The sequence below is a fragment of the Erythrolamprus reginae genome, chromosome 2, assembly GCF_031021105.1.
Source record: "Erythrolamprus reginae isolate rEryReg1 chromosome 2, rEryReg1.hap1, whole genome shotgun sequence".
Taxonomy (NCBI): domain Eukaryota; kingdom Metazoa; phylum Chordata; class Lepidosauria; order Squamata; family Dipsadidae; genus Erythrolamprus; species Erythrolamprus reginae.
In genome coordinates this window covers 135,655,951-135,683,310 of record NC_091951.1, presented here as the reverse complement: position 1 = coordinate 135,683,310, position 27,360 = coordinate 135,655,951, and the positions used below count along the sequence as shown (strand labels likewise).

General features: G+C 39.9%; 1 protein-coding gene across 1 annotated transcript in view; it reads right to left on the bottom strand.

The window, feature by feature from the left end:
* The window catches only part of ATP10B (ATPase phospholipid transporting 10B (putative)), a 120,994-nt gene that overhangs the window by 40,100 nt on the left and 53,534 nt on the right, over positions 1–27,360 (bottom strand). Inside the window, 5 exon segments of the mRNA XM_070739482.1 lie at positions 739–968; positions 2,889–3,141; positions 8,818–8,945; positions 11,163–11,294; positions 22,267–22,373. Of these exon segments, the coding sequence (XP_070595583.1) occupies positions 739–968; positions 2,889–3,141; positions 8,818–8,945; positions 11,163–11,294; positions 22,267–22,373 (850 nt within the window).

Below are 27,360 nucleotides of genomic sequence, written 5' to 3'. Positions count from 1 at the left end.
CTACTTGCCTGATTTCTTGTCAATGGTCTTAAGAGATGGATATTTCACGGTGTCATTACACTAACCTTTAACTCCTGTGCCTTCTTGGCATGCTAAATTATTACTTATTCCTTTTACCTCCTTATTATTCCTGACTGATTATTATTCCAGATAAGATCTTTAAAACAGAAATTGCTGTTATACCTCTAAGAATTTTAGGCTAGGTATGTCTTGTTTGTAAAGCTGAAATTTACTTGTATTATTATTGCTCACTAGGACTCAATGTAGAAATGTGCTTTGCTCTGAAGTCTCAAGTTCAGCTAATCTCTTGTTAAGAGGGAGAAAAATACAATAGAAAAATTCATTTAAAAAAAAACAGCATTTTTTAATATGTAGATTTTAATGCGTATTTGCATTGTAACTATCTTTGGACTCTCTCACTTTTTCGGTTATCTTTTTAAAAAAACCCATAAAAAATAAATTTTAAAAAGTCAGAGAGGGGACAATATGTCCCTCCCAAATAAGACAAAATACTGCATATCCCACATCTTGCCTATTACTAATCTCCAAAGGGTTACTCCAAAATGTATACATAATCATAGGATCTCTGAGAAAATTTTGCCTGGCGACTTTGGCACCCATTGAACAGCTCAATATTATCCTCAGTTTCTTACAGTTACAGCTGAGACACTATCCCAGTTTCCCTTAGCCAGCTGCAGTACTATGGTTTTATAATTAGAAGTGAAAGGTCATACTTACAAGAGTGCTGCTGAATGCCACCTGCGACGGAGCAATTCCCCACAGACCCTGATATTTTTTCCTTGTATGTCCCTGAAAATGGGGCCGAGCACTATGACATCTTTGCAAAGGCCTAGCATTGTTTCTCTGTGTTGCTGTGGTTGTTTCTCCAACTTTGGAAGGGAGGCTGAAATGTTTTTTCCAGTCTTCATACTCTGAATCAATTTCTTTGTATGAATCCAAGCGTTTAGCTATGAGAGATAAAAAGAGCCAAGAAAGTGTATTGGTTAAAATGTTGGATTTGAGCTAGGAAGACCCAGCACCAAGTCCCCACATATCCCAAGGCTCACTTTAAGCCAGTTATGCTCATCCATCTACTCCACATGAGTCTTAGTGGGAAACCATGTTTTCCTCTTGAAAGTCCTGCGAAAGGTGACCCATCTATTAGTTCTGGAGGGGCAGAAGAAACAATGGGGGAGAGAGGCAGTCCTACAATTCACCTGTGGGGCAGGAATTAAGTCTTAAAGTAAAGTGACAAGATTTTAAGATTCGGAAAGAGGGACTCCATTGGGGAGGGGGAGAGCTAAACTTTTTCGCAAAAAACAATTTTGCAAAAAACAATTTCGCAAAAAAATATTTTTCTCTCTTGCTCTCTGACTATCTCTTTCTCTCTCTTCCTTCCTCTCTTTTTTCTCTCTCTCTTCCTTTCTTCCTTTCTCTCTTTCTCTTCCCCACTCTCTCTTTTTCTCTCTTTTTCTCTCTTCCCCGCTCTCTCTTGCTCTCTCTCTCTCTCGCTATCACTCTCTTTCTCTCTCATACACCACGTACAGGGGTTGAAGTAGGGGTGGGAGGACGTTGGCAGCAGCGGCACTGGGCAATAGCCGTGGGACGGTAGTGGGGTGGTCAGCTGTGAGTGGGAGCTCCAGGGCAGAGGCACCGACAACGGCAGCTGGACGTGTTGCTGGATGCCGTACAAGCTGGTGCTGTGCTGGGCAGGGGCTCAGGGCTGGCACTGGCCTGCTGGCTGGGCTAGGACGGAGGTGCCTCTGCCCTGGAGCTCCTGCTTGCAGCTCACTGCCACGCCGCCGCCCCACAGCTACTGCCCGGTGCCACTGCCCTGCACCCACTAGAGCTGCCCAGCCCTGCTGCCCTTGCAGGCCCACCTTGGACCCAAGCCCTTCCTGCCACCCGAGAGCTGCAAAGCTCACCTGATGCCGCCGGGCCCCAAAGTTCACCTGCCTCTGCCACCAGGGAAGCCAGCTGGGGCGCTGCAACTGCGGGAGAGGCTGCCTCCATAGCCAAAGGGTGGAAGTTCAGCGCCTTCCTGGAAGGGCTCTGCGTACGTTTGCTCCAAACTTTTTGCAAACTTTCGGGACTGGGAGGGGGAAACCAGTTCCAAAATCGGGACATTTTTGAACTGCTGCCAGATGTGGGAAAAATCGTTCAAAAGCGGGATTGTCCCACTGAAGGCGGGACGTCTGATCACTTTACTTAAAGGGAATGGGAGTCAGGTGTGAAAGATCACACATGAAGGTCTAATTAAACTGATTTATTCTACTTATGCTTATGCACAGGAATAGGCTCAACTAATGATTAGCACTACTAGGAATTCAGGTCCTCTAGGAGTTAGATAAGGCTGAATGGAATTCAAGAGGGCTTGCTTGTGGCTACATAGAGATTTTAGGCTTTTAATTCCACCCTCAGGTTCTGCCACTCCTTTCCTTACAATTAGGTGTTTGTGGGCACTCCCATACAATTAGTAGTGAAGCAAAAAACTAGGAAATCCCCAGAGCTGAGATGGGGTTCCCTCACATTTCCAAAATAAATGCTGGATGAATATCGTATATTTGTTTAAAGCTGAAGCTAATCTTGGTTCAGTTTCTCCCCATATAAGCTCCTGGTTTTCACAGAGGTGCAAATTACCAGCATTTATTTCAAAATATCCTTTTGCACCCTTCTGTTTTATAAGGGACTGGAATTACAAAGGGTTTACTTTGTGAGAAACTTCTCCATAGATAAATGTACACATGGTGCATTTGTATCCTGTAGTCTCAACTTCCAGAAAGCTGCAGGACATTTGTATTTCATATTTGAGGTGGATTTTTTTTCTCCTCCGGCAATTGTTACATTCAGATTAATTTAGTATTTAAGAGCAAGCACACAAACCTTACCATTTTCCAGATGTGAAAATTCTTTCCCATTAATTGTACATCTTCGAAATACCATCTTGTTCTCCGTCAGTGTCCCTGTTTTGTCAGAGAAGACATACTGAACTTGTCCCAGGTCTTCAGTAATATTGAGTGCTCGGCACTGTATGGGCAAATCTTGCTCTTCATTATACAAGTCAATATCATTATGGATTAAGAAAACTTGGCCCAACTTGACTAGTTCAATCGATATATAGAGGGAGATAGGAATTAAGATCTGAAAGAAGACATTTCTCATCATGTTAGAAATTCTTTTGCTGGGTAATTTTCTGTTTCTTTTCTTGACATTAACAATGACTGCTACAAGAAGTTTTCACAGAAATTTCAATAACATCTCCCATGTCTTACTCTAAAGCAGTGACGGCTAACCTTTAAGGCACTGAGTGCCGAAACTGGAACGCATTTGCTGGAACCTGGAAGAGAGCAACTGGCTGGTGTGCATGCACGTGGTGGCCAGTTGCTCTCCTGGGTTCTGATAAAGACCAGCTGGCTGGCATGACTGTGTGCGCTAGAATACGAAAGAGCAGCTGGTGACAGTGCATGTGCCCACAGAAGGGTTCTGCATGCCACCTCTGCACGCATACCATGGCTCTAAAGTCTTTATTGCCCCTCAGAGTTGGAGGAAAATCTACAGAGTATGCACCATTCCATTGTCTTTGTCTCAGCCATTCTGAAGCTCTACAGAGGTCAGGAAACTAATGGCTTTTATTGAGCTGGTAAACTTTACTGTAATATTTATAGCTGTTTTAGAACTTGGTTTTTATTCTCTACTTGATATTGTTTTTAAATTTAACTTTCAGATTTTATTTATTTATTTATTAATTAGATTTGTATGCCGCCCCTCTCTGAAGACTCGGGGTGGCTCACAATAGTAACAACAATGTAACAAATCTACTACATTAAAAGAAGTCTAAAACTCATTATTTAAAAACCATACAACACACTCATATCATACATAAATAATATAACCCAGGGGCTCAGCTTCCCCATGCCTGACGACATAGGTGGATCTTTAATAGCTTACGAAAGGCAAGGAGGGTGAGGGTAATTCTAATCTCTGGGGGGAGTTGGTTCCAGAGGACCGGGGCCGCCACAGAGAAGGCTTTTACCCTGGGGCCCGCCAGACAGCATTGTTTTGTCGACGGGAACTAGAGAAGGCCAACTCTGTGGGACCTAATTGGTCGCTGGGATTCGTGCAGCAGATGGCGGTTCCGAAGATTTAATGGTACATTGTAATAATATTACTGTTTTTACAGTTGCTATTTTTAACTTTTCTGCTAGTCCCTACGAGAACCATTTTTAAAAGAGTGACATTCAAGTATAATAAATGAATCTATCGTGACACTATATAGTTATAGTAACAATATATAAAAATAGATTACAATGGGATTTTTCTGGAAAGTTGTAATGGACAATAATATGGATTTATATTGGATTTAGTCTACTATTTTTACTCTAAAATTGGACCACCTTGTAAATATATTTCTCTGGCAATATTTACACTGCTAACCAGAGCATACAAAACATTTGTTAGACCAATACTTGAATAAAAGCTTACCTATATGGAACCCACACTGCATTTTGGATATTAATACAATTGAGAGAGTCCAGAAATATTTCACAAGAAGAGTCCTCCACTCCTCTGCACCCAGCAGAATATCTTATTCTACTAGACTTGAAATTTTCGGCTTAGATAGCTTAGAGCTACATCACCTACATTATGATCTAAATACTGTATAGTTCATGAAATCATCTGCCATAATATTCTTTCTGTCAATGAATACTTCAGCTTTAACTGCAACAATACACGAGGACAGAATAGATTCAAACTCAATGTAAACCGCTGCAAACTCAATTACAGAAAATATGACTTCAGTAAAGTGGTCAATGCCTGGAATACACTACTCAATTTTATGGTTTCCTAAATCCCAAAAACTTTATCCTTAGACTGTCTACAGTTGACCTCAACTGCATTCCTAAGAGGTCTGTAATGGGTGCGCATAAGTGCACCATTGTGCCTACCATTCCTGTCCTACTGTCCTAATTGTCCTAATTTACCTGTACCTACTTTGATTATGTTTACATAGATATCAATACATGCTATCTTGTACATGTTTGATAAATCAAATCAAATCAAATAAAATATGACCAATTTCTTGCAGCTCCTAGATCATGTCTAACACTCACTCTGAATAGTCTTGCATCCTCAGAAATCTGTTTCATTAGGTGAAAATAGGAATTTGCAAATTCTGGGTAGATCTTCTAAATCAAATTTCTTTCTTGAACTCTATTTGCATTATACACAAATAGAAACATAGAAACATAGAAGACTGACGGCAGAAAAAGACTTCATGGTCCATCTAGTCTGCCCTTGTACTATTTCACGTATTTTATCTTAGGATGGATATATGTTTACCCCAGGCATGTTTAAATTCAGTTACTGTGGATTTACTAACCACGTCTGCTGGAAGTTTATTCCAAACAGCTACTACTATTTCAATAAAATAATATTTTCTCACACTGCTTCTCTAAATCCTACTGTTACCCATACAAACTTGAATTTTTGTCCTGTAAACAAATTTGCAGGTTGAGACAAGGAATAAAATTCAGACAGATAAAATGGCAATGATTTATGTTATAACAGGGCAGCTTCAGCTTGATACCCAACTTCAAATTTTGTGAGCTGCTTTAACTTTTAACCCTGAGCCAGGATCAGTTTCCTTTCCTAGTTTTTATGCTAACTTCCTTCTGCATGACAGAAAGTAGGAATGACAATGTCCATAAATAATAAAACAATTGTATATGTATTTATGTGTACAATTTGATTTGATCTGATGTTGCCTGACTCTAAATTATTCTCAGTTATAAAAGCTCAGGCTTTTTTTCTTTTTGTTGTTCTATTTCCTCTCCCACATAGCAGGATTACAATATAGAAATGCTAAAAATTGTTGATGCAATTTCCCATCCAGCTTCCAGCAAAAATAATAATATTTAGTTGGGGCTTTTAGTTGGGGCTACATATATACAGGTTCAATTGGAAACCAAACCAGAATCCTCATAAATTTTAAGCCATTCTCTGTCTTCCTTGGTTACCAGAAAGGACACTTTTAAAAAGTGTAGTCCAAGCAAGGCTACAAAATATTCTTCATTCCACATCTAAAGTCACATTGAAAGATTATCACGAAAACAATGAGATGCTTTTTGAAGTTTCAGTATTAATACTGAGACATTTCTCTCAACCTTTCATTGACTGAAAGAATAATGCAGCCTTTTTTTTACAGCTCTTTCATATAGAGCACATTAATAATGAAAATCATCTTGACTGCATTTGGAACAATATTAAAGGAAGGGGGGGGCAAAATGACATTGCCATAGGTCTATACTATAGGCCACCCAATCATACAGAGGAAGTAAATGAACTTTTTGCTAGTCAGCTAACTAAGGTTTATAGGAAGCACATCACAACAGTAATGAGTAGTGAAGGGCTGCAAATTTTTTTACTACCACATTATGGGCATGGCTTATTTTGTTGGTGTGGCTTGCTGGCCACATGACCAGGTGGGAGTGGCTTCATGATCATGTGATCCGTGGGTGGCTTAAAGGTCATGTGACTGGCTTAAAGGTGACCAACTTGACGTCACGCATGTCAAGGGTTTCGGTTAGGGTTATGGTGCCTGGCCTCTCCTCGCCTCAAAAAGATACAATTTCCCTATCTATTTACTATTACTGAACATCCAAAATATACTATTTAATTCTATGCATATATGCCATATGTGTACATACATATTACACACAGGCACACAAAAATATACATTATCTACTATATAAACTGTATGTGTATACACACACACACACACACACACACCCTCCCGCCTGCCTGCTTGCCCGCCCGCCCGCATAGCTCTTCTAAAATTACCTATAAACCTTAAATCTCATTTACTGTGATAGGAAAAACACCCAGAGCCCAGAAGGGAATTTTTTTTAAAAAAATTCATTTTTTTCCTACCGGTTCTGTGTATCTGACCAAAATTTTTCTACTGGTTCTGCATACCTGACTGTACCCATAGGAGCCTATCACTGGTAATGGGGGATTTTAAACACCCTGGCATCAACTGGGAGATAAACTCTGCACCAAGTGGAAGATCCAACAGGTTCAGAACAAACCTAGCAAACAACTTTGTTACCCCAAAAGTAGAGAAGGGAACAAGGGGATCAGCCATATTGGACTTAATACTCACTAACAGAGATGAAATGATAGAAAGTGTTGAAGCTACAGGAACCCTGGGGGCCAGTGATCATGCAATATTGGAATTCAACATTATGCAAACACAAACAGTAGAACAAAGTCAAACTAGAATCTTGGACTTTAAGAGAGCTGATTTCAATAAACTTAGAGAGAATATCTTGGGAAAGATTTCATGGATGAGAACCTCAAGGGGAAAACAACTCAAGAAGCTTGGGAAATTTTGAAAAGTGAGATTATAAAAGCCCAGAGTAGCACAATACCAATGAAGAAGAAAAATAATAGGTCTCAAAAGAAACCAGCATGGCTGCATAAAGAACTCTCTGACAAATTGAAAGACAAAAAGGACAACTATAAAAAGTGGAAAGAAAAGGAAATAACTAAGGCAGAATACCAGCAAATAGCCGGAGCCTGTAAAGATGAAGTGAGGAAAGCTAAGGCTCACAATGAACAAAGACTTGTGACAAAAGTAAAAAGTAACAAAAAAAGCTTCTTCCAACATATTAAAATCAAGAAAAAAGACAATTGGTCCATAGCAGGGAGAAAGTGGCAAGAAGGTGACAAGCAACCGGGAAAGCAGAGCTACTCAACACATTTTTTGCATCTGTCTTTATGCAAAGGGAAAAAATTATTTACATTCCAGGAATGTTTATCTGATTCTTATCAACCAAACAAGATTCATCAGTACTTTATTTTCCGCCACTGCAAGCTACAAGACACTTGTCCAAGGGTGTCCCTTGAGTTCAACGCTGAGATAGGATGTGAATTGGGGTTCACACTTAGCTCATCATTTAGCTGCTTGACTGTTCTGTTTCTGTGTTTCTTTGGAAGAAAGATCCCTATACAGTAATTTAGATGTACAGTGATCCCCCGGGTATTACGATCCCGATCATTGCGAAACGGCTATATGGCGATTTTTAAACCCGGAAGTACAAACACCATCTGCGCATGCGCGCCCTTTTTTTCTATGGGTACGCATGCGTAGATGGCGCCGGGCAGATCAGCTGCTGGGCGGCTTCCCTGGGTCTCCTCTTGCTGGCGAGAGGGCGAGAAGCCCCCCCAGCACCCGCTCGCCCGCCGTTCGCCCGGCTCGCCCGCCGTTCGCCCGCCCTTCGCCCGGCCACCCGCCGTTCGCTCGCTGCTCGCCCGGCCACTCGGGTTCGTTTGGCTTCGGGACATGCTGGCGGCGATGTTTTAAAACAGCCGCGCGGCTTCCCAACTGAGTCCCGAAGCCAAACGCGGAAGTTCGCCTTTGACTTCGGGACTCAGTTGGGAAGCCGCGCGGCTGTTTTAAAACATCGCCGCCGGCATGTTCCGAAGCCAAACGAACCCGGGTGGCCGGGCGAGCAGCGAGCGAACGGCGGGTGGCCGGGCGAAGGCCGGGCGCGTGGGCAGGCAGGCAGCGGACAAGCGGCGGGCGCGGCAGCAGCGAGGAGTTTGCGTGGGCGGCGGGGAAACCCCAATCTTCGGCTCCTCGCTGCATGCGCAGATGGTGTTTTTACTTCCGCAGCGCTACTTCGCGAAAACCCGATCATTGCTAGGGGTCCTGGAACGGAACCCTCGCAATGATCGGGGGATCACTGTAATCCAGGGTCAACACACAACCTTAAACTTCCCTTTCTCATTCATTAAAAAATGATTTTTCCCCACCTGTAAAAGGATGATCATTGTCAGGAATGTGTAGAAACCTGCAAGAGCTGGAGCAAGGTAGTTGCCATTTATGTCTGGGATGATAAATAAGGGGTGTGTGAGAAAACTTCCATTCCAAATACTTTGACCTGCATTCAAATACAAAATATTTGAGACAATCAACTCAGTGGAGCATATGCAGGGAGTTGTGAAGAGGGAGGCAAACATATTAAAATAAAATATAACAGGATTGTATTCAACTGTTACTATACTATATGTTACATGGAGGGACCAACATTTGATAGCTGGTATGAATTTCCCTCCTCTTTTTTCTATCCCTCCTCATTAATCCTCCCCTGCCCACACAAATTCAGAGCAGGACCTTCTGCAGGAAGGATCTAACGAGATGCACAGAAAAGGGAAGAAATATCATTTTGCATAAACAGAAATTCACTGGGGTAATGTGTTAGGTAATAGACAAGGAATTGGTTCATTACTCTGTAATAATTCAATATGAAAAGACACCCACCCCCTCCTTGTTTTGTTGTACCCATCTTGGGCTATTAGCTCCACAACTGTAAGCTGTAACAGCTAATTCCACTTCAAGCATTTGGATGTGGCACTAGTTTATAGGCCATTATCTAATGAACAGTTAAAAAACACACTGCTGTTCCTAAGTATACAAAATTGGATTTTGTATGAAATGAAACAGGAGATTATTAATAGATATCAGCATCCAACTTTTTCATTAGAATGAGTTTCCATTTAAATGAAATACAATCAGAGTGTATTTAAGTGTAACATTAAAGCCTCAGGGAAAGAACACCAAAAAGCAAAAAACTAAAACTAAAAATCGTTTTCTACCCATCTCCTTTTATAATGAAATGTATTTCAAAAATAAATACTTGCAGGGCACTCCTGGGAAGTGTGAGAAATAGATCATGAAATGTTCCCCAGTTTTAACACTAACAAAGATTAAGACTAAACTTGTTTACAGTTCACTTTTCCATCTTTGATCTACCCCCCCCCCCCCGAAAAAGGAAGACATACTACATTCCCATCCTATAAAACTGATCCGGTTGCGATCCTAGATTAAACCAAAGACTATAACCTGAAATTCCCATTTTGTTAAAATGAGATGAAAAGAAAAAGAAAATTGAGCTGCTGCATAGTTAGGGTTCTTCATTTCTAGATAGTTCAGCTCTTTTTGTCTGGCTAATTCAACAGATTACAGGCATGTCATGCCACTTTCCTCAAAGGCTCTCACTACACAAAAGAAATTAAATGCTAAATCTTCCAGTGGAGCATTTTGCAACTCACTTGCAGACTGACACTTAGAAATTGGGACACAATTATAGGAACATTTGCTTCTTCTGCCAAATATTTATTTGTAGAGTCTTGGTGGACTTGTTTTCATTAGAATTTGACGTCCTTGCAAATCCTGGCCACATTAGGACACAATCTCTGCAATTGCTAAGAGAGCAGTCTTGTCTTTTGCTTCTTATTGAAAGTGATTGGTACCATCTAGGGAATTTACAATAATGAATTATTAATTTTAGCAGTGAACTTTTTCTCTACATCCAAATTTCTATCCATATTGAATGGGCTTTAGTGCTGTTGTTTTCAAAGTGTTTCTCATAAGCTTATTATAGGCTCCACAGTGAAAAGACTAGCAAGGACAGGCAAAAAAAAATTCCTCAAGGCCATTATGACTCTTTTCTTGTAACTTGCAGCCAGAGTCCTACACTCATTGCACAATAGAAAGGAAAAGAAGGAAAGGAGTCCATCAGATTTTATTCTGCTAGTTATAGCTGACTGTAGGGGGAGGTACTCCTCTCTGTTTCAAAGCCATGAGCCAGTGCTGTCCAAAGAAATTTGGACAGCACTGTTGGCCAAAGATGGCCAACATTGTGGAGTGCTGTTTCCTCTCCACCAAAGTGGTACCTATTGATCAATTTGCATTTGCATGCTTTCAAAATTTTGGGTGGGTGGAAACTAGTTGAAGAGAGTGCTCATGCAATGGCCAGGTCTCCAACACAGGCTTTCTGCTTTCCAGCTGACAAGCTCAGTGTTTTAACCGCTGAGCCATTGTGCCATCTGACTCCCTGCACCCATTTCCACCCTTTTCACAATAAAAAGATAACAGAAAAAATAGAAAGAATAATAGCAAAGCTCAAAAGGCCTAGTGCATACAATGTGAGAACACATACACACCAAGAAAATTTCTACAGGTGCTACCTGTGAGCGTTTCTTCCCTCTGTAAAAGGGCAGCATTGATCTCATCTTTAGAAAAGTCTATCCAAGTGCCCCATGTTACAAAAAGACATTCACAAATAATAGACTACGTTTTTATCACTGTTCCATACCTAATGCTCCAATGAGACACATGATGAATAGCAGTCCCACACAGAAGAAGATATCCATGTTCATCTGTTGTTCTATCTTGCTGCGTTTATAACGAGGACCTCTGTTATTCAACATAGCTTTGGTTTCATGGCCTTCCAGGTGCATAAAGATAAAATTATTTTATGAATATAAAGAATTTAGGGATTACAAGAAATCAAACTTCAGATACCCCCCTAGCCATGCAAACATACATTTTCAGGGTATTTTTTTGGAATACATGTTTAAAGTATAGGCATGATTTCCAGAGATGTTGACTATCTCTCAATTTCAAAGGTTTTGGAAAGAATTGTATCTCACAGAGAATCTATTAATATCTTCTCTGGAGGAAGCTCAGAGAAGCAAAGAAAAGTCTCTAAAAACAATCCCTTTTCAAATTACGACATAAATCCTGGAGGGGAAAAAAAAGAGGTCTGCAAGTGTGTTGCAAAGGACATACTTTGAAGTCAAAAGATCCCTGATTCAACCTGTGGGCATATAGACATTATCAACTAGAGCCTTCTCTGTGGGGGCCCCGGGCCAATGAAATCACCTCCCCCCAGAGATTTGCACTGTCCCCACCCTCCTAACCTTCCGTAAAATTTTAAAGACCTATCTGTGCCACCAGGCTTGGGGCCATTAGACCCTAGCCCCATACTACGAGTGTAGTATAATAATAATAATAATAATAATAATAATAATAATAATAATAATAATAATAATAATAATGTATTGGATTTGTATGCCGCCCCTCTCCGTAGACTCGGGGCGGCTAACAACAATGATAAAAACAGCATGTGACAATCCAATAATAAAACAACTAAAAACCCTTATTATAAAACCAAACATACACATAGACATACCATGCATAACTTGTAATGGCCTAGGGGGAAGGAATATCTCAACTCCCCCATGCCTGGTGGTATAAATGAGTCTTGAGTAGTTTACGAAAGACAGGGAAGGTGGGGGCAATTTCCGGGGGGAGTTGGTTCCAGAGGGCCGAGGCCACCACAGAGAAAGCTCTTCCCCTGGAGCCCGCCAAACGACATTGTTTAGTCGATGGGACCCGGAGAAGGCCAACTCTGTGGGACCTTATCGGTCCCTGGGATTCGTGCGGTAGCAGGCGGTTCCGGAGGTAGTCTGGTCCAAAGCCATGTAGGGCTTTAAAAGTCATGACCAACACTTTGAATTGTGACTGGAAACTGATCGGCAGCCAATGCAAGCCACGGAGTGTTGAGGAAGTATCTCTTGCTGTGTGAAGTTCATGGCCACAAGGATGTGCCACAAGGATCTGTTCTGGGTCCTATTCTTTTTAATATATTTGTGAGTGACATAGGGGAAGGTTTGGTAGGGAAGGTTTGCCTATTTGCCGATGACTCTAAAGTGTGCAATAGGGTTGATATTCCTGGAGGCGTCTGTAATATGGTAAATGATTTAGCTTTACTAGATAAATGGTCTAAGCAATGGAAACTGCAGTTTAATGTTTCCAAATGTAAAATAATGCACTTGGGAAAAGGAATCCTCAATCTGAGTATTGTATTGGCAGTTCTGTGTTAGCAAATACTTCAAAAGAAAAGGATTTAGGGGTAGTGATTTCTGACAGTCTCAAAATGGGTGAACAGTGCAGTCAGGCGGTAGGGAAAGCAAGTAGGATGCTTGGCTGCATAGCTAGAGGTATAACAAGCAGGAAGAGGGAGATTATGATCCCACTATATAGAATGCTGGTGAGACCACATTTGGAATACTGTGTTCAGTTCTGGAGACCTCACCTACAAAAAGATATTGACAAAATTGAACGGGTCCAAAGACGGGCTACAAGAATGGTGGAAGGTCTTAAGCATAAAACGTATCAGGAAAGACTTAATGAACTCAATCTGTATAGTCTGGAGGACAGAAGGAAAAGGGGGGACATGATCGAAACATTTAAATATATTAAAGGGTTAAACAAGGTCCAGGAGGGAAGTGTTTTTAATAGGAAAGTGAACACAAGAACAAGGGGACACAATCTGAAATTAGTTGGGGGAAAGATCAAAAGCAACATGAGAAAATATTATTTTACTGAAAGAGTAGTAGATCCTTGGAACAAACTTCCAGCAGATGTGGTAGATAAATACACAGTAACTGAATTTAAACACGCCTGGGATAAACATATATCCATCCTAAGATAAAATACAGAAAATAGTGTAAGGGCAGACTAGATGGACCATGAGGTCTTTTTCTGCCGTCAGACTTCTATGTTTCTATGTTTCTATGTTTCTAAGTTTTTAGCTATATTAATTGGATTTTTTTAGATATATATATTGTATATTGTTTTGATATGTTGTCAGATGCCCCGAGTCCTTGGAGAGGGGTGGCATACAAATGTAATAGATGATAGATAGATAGATAGATAAATAAATATTTTATTTACTTACTTACTTACTTACTTACTCACTCACTCATTCACTTACTTATTTACTTATTAATTAGATTTGTATGTACATTCTTGGGCACATCAAAGGAAGAAATCTTAATGAAAATGAGGGATGGGTAGATTCAGAGAAATGGTCCAAGAAGGAGAGGAGAATGTTCATATTGTGTTATACATGACTGAAGGCCAAAATAGATTTTAAAAAAATACCAATGTGACAAAGAATAACAGGTTCATGGAAGAGATTACAGATGGATTTTTCAGAAAAGATGGCCAAATCCAAAAATGAGTATCCTTATCTTTATGGGACCACCTTCTGTTGCATGAATCCCAGTGGCCGATTAGGGTCCCACAGAGTTGGCCTTCTCCGGGTCCTGTTGACTAAACAATGTCATCTGGCGGGACCTAGGGGAAGAGCCTTCTCTGTGGTGGCCCTGGCCCTCTGGAATAAACTCACCCCGGAGGTTCGAACTGTCCCCCCTCCTCACCTTCCGCAAGATGTTGAAGAGCCATTTATGTCGCCAGGCAAGGGGGGATTGATGTCCCCCCTTCTGACTAGTAGGACTTGAGTGTGGTGCGATTGTGTAGCTTGTCTGTTTTTTAATGATAGTGGGTTTCTTAACTTTGTCTTTTAACATTAGATTTGTATTGTATTGCTATTGTTGTTGTGAGCCGCTCCAAGTCCTTGGAGAGGGGTGGCATACAAACCTAATAAATTATTATTATTATTATTATTATTGTTATTATTACTACTACTACTGCTGCTACTACTACTACTACTACTACTACTACTACTACTACTACTACTACCTTGGATTCAAGCATTTCCTATTTGGAATAATAAGGCTGAGGTTGGTACAAAGAAACACTTTCTCATCTATCTATAGATGTAATTTGAATGGCATTCTTGGTAACAGACTTCCAGTGGTAGATTGATATTGCAGAAAGCCAAGAAAATTGCATCAATATATCCTTAATTCCTAAAAATCTTGGATTTACCAGAAATAAATAAGGGTAAAACTGGGAAAGTTTTAAAATCTGCAACTGAGAGGAACAGCTGCCACACAGCATAGATAATTAGATGAAACTGTAGTTTGATAGGGCTATTATGTTCTTATTGCTGCTCATCAACCTGGATTTAGAAAACTGAAAGACTTTTTAAAAATATCTTAAAAATAAGTACATAAATAGTTTGGATTTTTTCTTTAAGAGAAAAAAGGAGGAGGATCTTTATAAAATTGTCCATAATGTGGAGAGAATGAATAGAGAACTATTTTAAGCTGAACTTTAACAAAGTTTTTATTGCAGATTAGTTAGCAATTACATATTTAAGGAAAGTTAAACATTAATTTCTTCGAGGTTTCTTAATAGAACAGATGGCTGTAATGGATGTATTATTTACTTCTGCTGAATGTTATTTATTATTTTAAGGCGGATATGTGTTAATAAATGGGCAGTTTCTAAATTTGGTTAATAAAATTAAAAATAAATGTCTTCTAAATCTTCTGAATAAACAACACTTCTCCCAAATATAAGAAGCAAATGCTAGCTAATAATTGCTATATGATTTTACAATGGTCACTCGTTACATGGTTTTTGAAAAGACTGGAACAGAACTCAACAATACATTCATGGAATCTCACATGAGAAGACCAGAGCCAAGAAATCAAAACAATACTTTTAAAAATGTCTCTCCTTTCATAAAACTATGGTGATCTCCCTCCCTGGGAGTAGTAGAACTGAAATCCTTAAGTTCCAGATGATTATCTTCTTCTGAGATCATGCAAGAATGTAAAAACCAAAACCAAACCCAACCACCTACTATATTTTTCAGAGTATAAGACGCACCCTTTTCCTCCCTAAAAGAAGCTGAAAATTTTGGTGCCTCTTATACTTTGAATGTAGCTTTTTTGAAGCTTCCCCCTCCCAGCCCTAAGTAGGTGCTAACGATTTTCCGAGCTTTTACCTGCTTGCAAGATCTTTCATTGTTACTCTCTCCGAATAATGTTTTCCAAGCCCTAAGTCTTTGCAGGTTTTTTTTTTCATTGCTCTACTTGCTCCAAATTTTATTTATTTATTTATATATTTATTTATTTATTTTATTTGTCAAATAATTATAGGGTGATAATTTGTACAAATTAAACATTAGATAAGTAATGATAAAAAGTAACAAAAGAAGATAATAGGACAGGGACGGGATGGTAGGCACAGTGGTGCGCTTAGGCACGCTCCTTACAGACAGCTTAGAAAGGGGTAGAGGTTAATTGTAGATAGTCTAAGGTTAAAGGTTTGGGGGTTAGGAGTAGAAACCACAGAATCACATTCCAGGTGTTGATTACTCTGTTGCTGAAGTCGTATTTTTTGCAGTCAAGTTTGGAGCAGTTGACATTTAGTTTAAATCGATTTCGTGCTCGTGTGTTGTTGCAGTTGAAGGTGAAGTGGTCGTTAACAGGTAGGACATTTTGGCATATGATTTTATGAACTATAATTAAGTTGGAACGGAGACGACGGAGTTGTAAGTTGTCTAAATCAAGAATTTCAAGTCTGGCGGAGTAAGGTATTTTGTTGTGAGAAGAGGAATGAAGGACTCTTCTTGTGAAATATTTCTGGACTCTCTCAATTGTGTTGATGTCAGATATGCAATGTGGGTTCCATACAGGTGAGCTATATTCTAGGATTGGTCTGACAAATGTTTTGTAAACTCTTGTTAGCAGTTTAGGTTTAGGTTTAGGTTTATTGGATTTATATGCCGCCCCTCTCCGCAAACTCGGGGCGGCTCACAACAATAATAAAAAACAGTACAGTACACAATACCAAATCCAATGCCCACCCATCCAGTTCCAATTGAAATTAATAATCTCATAAAAAGCAGTATATATAAAACAGGCACACAGTCAATCAATCAACAAAACAACATGGGCAAGGGGGAGGTGTTTTAGTTCCCCCATGCCTGATGGCAAAGGTGGGTCTTAAGGAGTTTACGAAAGGCAGGGAGGGTGGGGGCAATCCTAATCTCAGGGGGGAGTTGGTTCCAGAGGGTCGGGGCCCCCACAGAGAAGGCTCTTCCCCTGGGTCCCGCCAGACGACATTGTTTAGTCGACGGGACCCGGAGAAGGCCAACTCTGTGGGACCTAACCGGTCGCTGGGATTCGTGCGGCAGGAGGCGGTCCCGAAGATATTCTGGTCCGGTGCCATGAAGGGCTTTATAGGTCATAACCAACACTTTGAATTGTGGCCGGAAACTGATCGGCAGCCAATGCAGACTGCGGAGTGTTGGAGTGATATGGGCATACTTGGAGAAGCCCATAATTGCTCTCGCAGCTGCATTCTGCACGATCTGAAGTTTCCGAACACTTTTCAAAGGTAGCCCCATGTAGAGAGCGTTACAGTAGTCGAGCCTCGAGGTGATGAGGGCATGAGTGACTGTGAGCAATGACTCCCGGTCCAAATAGGGCCGCAACTGGCGCACCAGGCGAACCTGGGCAAACGCCCCCCTCGCCACAGCTGAAAGGTGTTTTTCTAATGTGAGCTGTGGATCGAGGAGGACGCCCAAGTTGCGGACCCTCTCTGAGGGGGTCAATAATTCCCCCCCCAGGGTAATGGACGGACAGATAGAATTGTCTTTGGGAGGCAAGACCCACAGCCACTCCGTCTTGTCTGGGTTGAGTTTGAGTTTGTTGACACCCATCCAGGCCCCAACAGCCTCCAGGCACCGGCACATCACTTCCACTGCTTCGTTGACTGGACATGGGGTGGAGATGTACAACTGGGTATCATCGGCATATTGATGATACCTCACCCCATGCCCTTGGATGATCTCACCCAGCGGTTTCATGTAGATATTAAATAGCAGGGGGGAGAGGACCGACCCCTGAGGCACCCCACAAGGGAGAAAATTACCAGAGAAGAAGCTGCGAAAGATTAGGTTAACAACTCTTAAAGCCTTTTTGGCAATGTTGTTACAGTGGGCTCTAGGACTTAGGTCATTGGATATGAGTACTCCAAGATCTTTGACAGATTGAGAGTTATCAATAAGTTCAATTCCTCCAAGTTTATATTTAGTATTCTGATTCTTTTTACCAATGTGTAAGACATTGCATTTAGTGGTGGAGATTTGAGGTTGCCAGGTTTTAGACCATTCTGCTACGTGGTCAAGGTCTTTTTGAAGGGTAGCAGCATTGTCGGTGGTATTAAATAGTTTGACATTGTCTGCAAAGACAACACAATTGTTAGTGATGCAATCGCAAAGATCGTTTATGTATAGTATGAATAGTGTGGGTCCTAAAACACTACCTTGGGGGACACCACTGTTAACAGGAGCAGGAAGAGAAGTGGTACTTCCTATTTTGACCACTTGTTGTCTGTTATATAGGAATGCTGTTAACCAATTGTGTAGTAATCCAGAGATGCGGTAGGATTTGAGTTTCAGAAGAAGTTTGTCATGGACAACTGAGTCAAAGGCTTTGCAAAAGTCGATATAGATCGCATCAATTGGATTACCTCGGTCAAGTTGAGTGGTCCAACTGTTTTTACAGTGTAAGAGTTGTAGATTACAGGATATTTATTTTCTGAAATTAAATTGTTTATTGGAAAGTAGGCTATTAGCTTCAAGATGGAGTGTAATGGATTGGAGTGTAATGTTTCTTTCCAGCCCTAACCAGGTGGTAACAATGCCATTAGCTCTTACCAGCTTGCAAGGTCTTTCACTGTTACTCTCTCTGAATAAGGTGAGAAGATAATGTGCTGAAGCTGACCAGACTAAGGATGCTAGCTAGATTAATATCTGGTAAGCAATATCTTTTCCCTATTTTCCTCTCCAAAATCTAAGGTGTGTCTTATACTGTGGTGCATCTTATAATCCAAAAAATACAATATGTGAAATTCTGGCCATATATTTTTTTTTTAAAATATATATATATCTTTTATTTTTTAAAAAGCAAATTCTGCGGTTGGCATCTGGGGAGGCTATTTCTTGGTGCTTCAGGGGCTGTGCTAACAAATCCTGGATCAGTTCACTATGTGTCGGGCAGCAATATTAATGGAAATTAACAATAAGCATTCAAATAAGTTTTCACATTCTGAAATAATTGGCTTAATAGAAATTGGCAATTGCTGCTCCATCATGTCCTGCTTGTGACTTTCCCAGCACCATCTGGCTGGCTCCAATGGAAATCAGAGCAATTAGTTTAATGGATTTTTGATTTGATCCACAAATCAATTCATAAATTCTGTCTCTGAACCCAATCCGGAGACAATAGATGTTATGGTCAACGGATCTGACTTCCTGAAATGAGAGTTCTTATAGAACTCCCTCAAGTGTGATAGCCAGAGAAATATATCTGATATCTGGGTTAATTAAGGGACTATTACAGGAATGGAAATAGGACTGATGACGGTTGTTGTAACTATTTATTGTTGCCCATTTTATTTTGTGAAAGCTCTGGAATATTGAGACCCCATTATATGCTCCATCTCACTTCCATGAAGGCAACAATGTTTTATTTTACTGTCTTAAAAGAGTGTAGGGATGTGGGATGCTTCTAGATTCTATTTTTTTCTGCCTTTTGGGCTGAATCCACTGTTCAATGCTTTTTGCAAACCAGCTCGGGGGCTTATCCGCAGACCTGTATTCCTTGTCCCATTTGCAGTTTTTGTCCCTTGTTTCAGAGACACATGAGATTTGTTTTGCAGCAAATCATTCTGTGTTTGTTGGCATGTGTTTCCCCTTTGGTTTCCATGTCCCCAAGCTTTCGATTCCTTGCTAGCACTTTATTTAGTCTAGCAAGGAGAAAAGCATTCAAGTCCAATTTTGTTTGCATGTGGTTCTCATAGGGGTTTGTTGCCTTGCCTTGCTGGGATAATATACTTCACGCATTATGCAAAAATGCCACTTTTGCAAGATTTACAATGATTCACAGGCTGTACCATGGTGATGTGATTCCATGTGAAGAGGAGCTATTTGAAGCTTCTCTGCATTAATAGTTTCAATAGTCAGCCTTTCCTTGCAACAGCTTTAATAAGCAGGCAATTGGGAAAAATATCTTGCAATACAGTCAGCGGATGTACAAAAATATAGGCGAACAAGTGCGTGAGCAGTGTGCCAGCATCTATGTGTGTGTGTGTAAAGAATACTAAGAATGCCATTGTTCCTCTTTCTATGTAGGTATGGCAACCTAATGGAATTTTGGGGACAATGCATCTAGGAACTGGCTAGTTTTTAAAAAAAGATGAATACATGACCAGCAATCTTTGTGCTTAGCTGTGGCTAACTGAAAAACTACAGTTGTACAGGCAACATCATACTGAAAGTGCTTAAGATTACTGATAAAGAGAACAATGTGGAGAAATCATAGATTAATTTTAACGTCTGTTGGGGATTATTTGTAAATGGAAAGGCTGGTGGTTAGTGACGTCCTTATTCACAATGAATATCAACTGGAGGCAAAAAATGCAGAGTACTTTAATGCCTTAAAACCTAATTAGATGGCCGACTGATTTCTAAGTAAATTTGACTGTTTCACAGCTGCCAGAGTGACTTAATGAGAATCTACTAGTGCGTGTTCTGGGTGAACATAAAGAAAGTCCAATAAGTTAGATCCAGCAGTGAATAATTTTAATGCTGCTTAGTTCTTCCCAAAGTGAATCTGAAGTACCAACAAAACAGCAGGCCAGAAAGAAACACAGAGTAAATTGGAATCTAATGGTTCCCATTTCAGGAGAAGTTGTAACCAAGGAATTTCATTACATAGGTCCTGATTATTTAAAGGACCATATATTTTTTGTGGTTTTTGACTGGCCTGCACAACTAGGCATATTCAGCATGCTCAAAGTCCCATGCATTAAGCAGCTCCACATGATGGGATCTAAGAGGCATGCCTTTTCTGTTGCAACTCCTGCCATCTGGAGCACCATCCCTGATGCCGTTTTCCCCATTTGAGCTCTTTCCCCAAGATTTGGGTTAGAGTGTGTAGGTGCTGAGTCCTATATATTTGAATATTATTTGGAGCCTTGGTGGTGCAGTAGTTAGAATAGAGTATTGTAGGGTGATTCTGCTGACAGTCAGGAGTTTAATTCAGATCAGTTCAAGGTTGACTCATTTTCCCATCCTCTCAGGTTCGGTAAAATGAGGACCTAAATTGTTGGGGGCAATATACTGACTTTGTAAACTGTTCACAGAGCACTGCAAAACACTATGGAGCAGTATATAAGTGCCATTGCTATTGCTAAATGCTATTTAATGGTTATTTTTATTCTGGCACTTGGGTTTTTAATGGTATTTCTATGGTTTTTACTGTAATCTGCTCAGGGTTATTGTAGAGTTGGGTGGCCTTACACATTTCTAATAAATACAATATGAAAACAAAACCAGTATTATCATTGTGATGTGAGATTTCCACTTTTCCTTGCTCATGAGCAATTGGTATTGTGGTAACACCTCTGGCTGAAATTTCGAAAAGCAATTTACTAGGAAAATAAAAGTATTCTCAAAGAGGTACTGCTAGTTTTATGTCTGTGTTCTTAACCTTGCTGTTCTGTTTGCATTTGCTATACATCTGTACTGTTTCAGGTGTAATGAAATGTAACTATCAGCATGTAGCAAAAAGGAAACAAAACGTAAAAAACCCCCACACTCATAGTCAGAATCCCTCAAATGAGGAACAGTCAATTATTCACAAGTTTCAGATCAGCATGACAAATAATCTACAGCCTCAAATTTCATTTTGGGTCATATTGACCCGAGCAGAACAGCAAGGGAGTCAAGAGCTGCTACAGCATTTATAGTGACAGGATAAGGATGGAAATAAGTTCCAAATGTCTCTTTCCTGAGTGGTTGTTTTACTGTTATTAGCACAGCAACTGCAACGTTTTTATGCAAACTGAAAAAAGTGCATGCTGACATCTCAGTCAGAAGCCAAGTTGTTCAAAAGCAAATTGGAATGGATTTCAGGCAGTTCTTGAAGACTTGGGATGGTGATTTTATATTCCCAATGCAAGGTGAAGACAGGTTTTCAGATTGGTTAAGATTGCAACCTTCCCTTTTCCCACTCTAAGAAGTTGAAGAGTTCCAGAACCCATTATTTAAAAAATCATTCTTGACAATGTAGCCTTCTCTCTGTGTAGTATAACCATTCACCTATATTCAGTCACTGATGAAACGCTCCATAACCTTTTCCCCCTTTTCATTTTACGCATCTTGGTTAAGTGCTGCTTTTATACCGATCTTCAATAAGCATTCCTAAGGTAGTTTACAAAAACAGCACAATCCTCCTTGTGTAGAATGCCATCAAAGGCCACAAGTTGGTTTCTTGTATGTGCTGTATAAGGCAGCATTTCTTCTTCTCTCAAACCATAAGGCGGCCCTTCAAAAGGCAAGATATAATTAACCAAAGTGATGCATTAAGTAAGAATATATTTCTCAGAGTAAACTATGAATGGTAACACAGGACGTTTTAAAGTTCTCTAAAGTTATTACTCAGATTAAAAACTATCCAAAGTAATGAAGAGTGGGAGCTGTTGTTAAAAAAAAAGAGTAGGGGTAGATTCCTCAATTCTGCATTTTACAGAGAAATGTCAGAGGCAATTTTTTCCCCACATTGCGCAAAAAGTGCTGGGGGAAAGAACTTTTTGTGACCCTAGTATCAATCTATAGCTGTATGAAAAACAAATCCAGTAATTACCTGCGTAGATAACAATTCCTATCGCAACCTCTGTATTCCTTATTATGCAACCACGAAGAAGAAGGCTTTCATTGTCAAGTCCAATTCGTGTGCAATCAGGCTGTTCCCTGCAAAGAAGAAAGATGTGTGTTGTTTTCTTCATATCTTTTTTCTTGTTCTCTCAGTGCTCAATAATACACTACCAATGTCGTGACCATGGGTGATTATGGTTTGAGGCTCACTGATGGTATGAAGTACTGCAGGGAATCACTACCATGCTGAGGTTTCAAACCGGTATTAAAAAGCTGAGAATTTACATTACAGAAAAGATGATTTCTCTGATGTCTTGTGCCCTAGGCTTCCACAGATCACCCTGTAATGTTTTGACATAACACATTTTTTAATTTCACACAATACATTCTTTTAATGTAAGTGTTCAAAGATCTTGGAGGCTCTTCCTACCTTCTGTTGTACTAAAGTGTCAGCAGTGGAAATTCAATACATTGGGTATATTTGCCAGCAGCATTTAAGAAAGGATGTCCTTGCCACTGCAGATAAATCTATGTACATGGCGAAATGCTCACAGGCACTTGATTGGATTCTTCATACTTAATGCTCAAAGGCTGTTTTTTAAGCAACCATCTGTCTTTGGTCTGAAAAAAAGCCTCAGACACTTCAGTTATTTTTCTAGGACCCATCTTTCAAGCTTACTTTTGGAGGATTCTGAATGGAATGTTTATCACAAATTCTCTTTCCTTGCAGTAGAAGCCAAGGCGAGAGAAAGACTTTGGTGGGTCACACAGAACACCACCACATTTCTGATAAATATCACCTGTTGAAACTATCAGAACCCTGACACTCAGGAAAATTGACTTTGCTAGATATTTCAAGTTTATTAATACATTGGTACCTCTAGATATGAGCTGCTCCACATGCAAGTATTCCAAGTTACAAGCCACGACTTAAGTGAAATTTCTGTTCGACACCCGAGCTCTAATTCGGGATACGAGCTGAGCTTCCGCTAGGTGGCGCAAGAATCTCCTTGCTTCCGGTTATCTCGGCGCGAAAAACAAAGTCTAAAGGCATTCGTTCGAGATGCGAGTTGATTGACTTACGAGCTCGGGTCTGGAACGAATTAAACTCATATGTCGAGGTACCACTGTATTCAGGATTGGAGTAAATGAGGTTTTAGCAGGAAAAAGGAATGCCATTTTGCTATTATTTCACAGAGGAGAAGGTTATGATGTCATACAAGTGGGTTGGTCTGATTTCTCTGTGGGAGATCTTTTCTTTTCTTTTCTTTTCTTTTCTTTTCTTTTCTTTCCCTTTCCCTTTCCCTTCCCTTCCAGAAATTTCGCTCGCGTCGTGGCTCGTAACTTGGAATACTTGCATGTGGAGCAGCTCGTATCTAGAGGTACTGTACCTTATTTCTTTTACACTACATCAGAAATTGGTAAAAAACATCTCTACCAATGTTTAACCATTGAATTTGGATGCTACAAATGACAGTTTGGGAGAGTTTGTGCAAACTACAGGTTGCTTCATCTCATATTTATTTATTATTTAGATTTGTATGCCGCCCCTCTCCACATATGCCAGTCTTTCTGTTAACTGCTATCTGTACGTACTTGCAAAATAATTATGGGAAAGGTTAGGGAATGAGTAATGAGATTTACAGTTCTATGCATTGAATATATGCTTATGATTTAGGAAATCTCAGCTGTAATTTTCCACTAAAATGAAACAGATAAAGGATCAGCCTGAGACCTAAACAAAGCCCTCATCAATAATAACATTCAATGAGGCTTGGAATCTCCCAATTTTAAAATACTTGGCTACAATAAAAATGAAGATACATAGAAACAAAATAATTACAGCCCATCTTCAGATGATTCTGATACTGGCATGCCATAAGACAGTTTCTAGGAACAGCAATCACGAGACACATCCAGCAGTGTTGATTTACATTTAGAATTGCTGGGAATTGATGTTTATTTGCATATTTAAATATTCTTGGCTTGGTAATACTAGTTTCATATCACATGGACTGTATAAACCCAATGGCTTTTCATGAGTCAGAATAATTAACTACAGATAGCTAGCAACAAGAATATGTTTTGGATAATTTGCAGTGCTTAGATGGGGCACTATAGAAGAAGGCTGTATTAGTTCACTTTTAGAATATAAAAACATTCAGTATGCTGTGGAATAATTTGTTGATACATTTCCCATTTGTTTATGTATCAAGTTGGGAGTTGCATGGATTAGCTTGATTGGTGAAAATATTTTTGGAAAGTTCATGGGCCTTCTTTAGTAATTCACCCATTGTAAACATAATGAACAGACAAGGTTGAATACCCAAGCCTCACTTCTCTTTCCTGATATTGCTATCAGGAAACAGCCAGAGTGGCACAGATAAAAAGGACTGCATCCTTTGGAATGAAAGTGATAGACTCCTGAATCTATGGAAGATTAATATGGTTACAGCTCTTCAGATATTTCTCATTTTAAAGGAGATTGAGAATGGAAATGGTTGGGGCAAATATTTCATTAATTGTCCCCCATATTTGCATTTTGGGAAAACCTAAAAGAGGACCTAAGAGGACTTTAAGCTGAAGAAAGCAGAACTTTTAGAAACGCGATTGACTTGTTTATTTAGTGCATCTGTTTGAAAAGAAGTCACAAAATAGTCTTCTAGTGCAATCTCTGAATCCCTAATTCTGACATAGCATGCACTGCAGAGCTCCTGCGCTCATTCAAATTCTTTCTGAAGATTTCAGGTCCTCGTCCTATAATAATCACACAAATCTATCAAATTCCATACTTACCAATGAACAATAACACTCCCACTTTATAAGGATACTTTGGTAGAAGATAAAATAATTTTTATTCCCAAAGTGCTAAAGCCAAACACAAAGTTCTCTGCAAAAGCACACCAACAATACTAACAGTCTATTCAGTCTTAATCCTCACTGAAGAAGAATGAATACAGCAAAATATTGCTGAATATATTTATTTCTGGACTATTTGCATACTTGGAAGGAGTACAATAATAGTTATATAAATTGTTCACAATATCTCAAAACATTTTGAGTAGAATACAGTCGTAACGTAACGTAACATAAAATAACATAACAACAGAGCATAGCATAGCATAGCATAGCATAGCATAGCATAGCTGTGTTGGTTATGTGTTGGTTATGACCTATAAAGCCCTTCATGGCATCGGACCAGAATATCTCCGGGACTGCCTTCTGCCGCACGAATCCCAGCGACCAGTTAGGTCCCACAGAGTTGGCCTTCTCCAGGACCCGTCGACAAAACAATGTCATCTGGTGGGACCCAGGGGAAGAGCCTTCTCTGTGGTGGCCCCGAAGCTCTGGAATCAACTCCCCTGGAGATTAGGATTGCCCCCACCCTCCTTGCCTTTTCAGAAACTCCTTAAAACCCACCTCTGTCGCCAGGCATGGGGAAATTGATTCCCCTGGGCCGTTTCTGCTTTACGTATGGTTTGTATGAGATTTATGATTGTTTTTTATATTAAGGGTTTTAAATTGTTTTAACCATTGGATTTGTACTGTTTTGTTGTTGTGAGCCGCTCCGAGTCTCTGGAGAGGGGTGGCATACAAATCTAATTAATAATAATAATAATAATAATAATAATAATAATAATAATAATAATAATAATCAAGCAAAACTACTGTGGGACTTCCGACTTCAGACTGACCGAATTCTGAAGCATAACACACCAGACATTGTGATCATGGAGAAAAAGAAAGTATGTATCATTGACATCGCAATCCCAGGAGACAGCAGAATTGAGCAGAAGCAGCTAGAGAAATTAGTGAAATATGAAGATCAAAAAATCGAGCTGCAACGACTCTGGCATAAGCCAGTGAAAGTGGTCCCAGTGGTACTTGGCACGCTGGGCGCAGTACCAAAGGATCTCAGCGGACATTTGAAAATCATTGGAATTGACAAAATCTCCATCTGTCAATTGCAAAAGGCTGCTTTACTGGGATTGGCAAACATAATTCGCCGCTACATCACGCAGTCCTAGGTGCTTGGGAAGCGCCCGACTGGTGATGAAATACGAAATCCAGCATAGTGATCTCGTTTGCTGTGTTGTACTGACATAATAATAATAATAATAATAATAATAATAATAATAATAATAATAGCATAATAGCATAATAGCATAATAGCATAATAGCATAATAGCATAATAGAATAACACAACACAACACAACATAACATAACATAACATAATATAATATAACATAACAACAAGCATAGCATAGCATAGCATAACAACTAGCATAGCATAGTATAGCATAACATAGCAACTAGCATAGCATAGCATAACAGCAAGCGTAGCATATCATATCATATCATATATCATCATATCATATCATATCATATCATGTCATATAACGTATCGTATTGTATCGTATTGTATTGTATCGTATCGTTTCGTATTGTATTGTATTGTATTGTATCGTATCGTATCGTATCATATCATATCATATTTATTTATTATTTATTTATTAGTTTTGTATGCCGCCTCTCTCCGTAGACTCGGGGCGGCTAACAACAGTAGTAAACAGCATATAACAAATCTAATGTTTAAAATAATTAAAAACCTTTATTTAAAACCAAACATACACACAAACATACCATACATGAATTGTATAGGCCCCGGGGAGATGTCTCAATTCCCCCATGTCTGACGGCAGAGGTGGGTTTTAAGGAGTTTACGAAAGGCAAGGAGGGTGGGGGCAGTTCTAATCTCAGGGGGGAGCTGGTTCCAGAGAGTTGGGGCCGCCACAGAGAAGGCTCTTCCCCTGGGCCCGCCAGACGACATTGTTTAGTTGACAGGACCTGGAGAAGGCCGACTCTGTGGGACCTAACCAGTCGCTGGGATTCGTGCGGCAGAAGGCGGACCCGGATGTATTCTGGTCTTATCGTATCGTATCGTATCGTATTGTATCGTATCATATATATCGTATCATATCTATCGTATCGTATCGTATCGTATCATAACATAGCAAAGCATAGTAGCATAGCACAACATAGCACAGCATAGCACAGCATAGCATAGCATAGCATAGCATA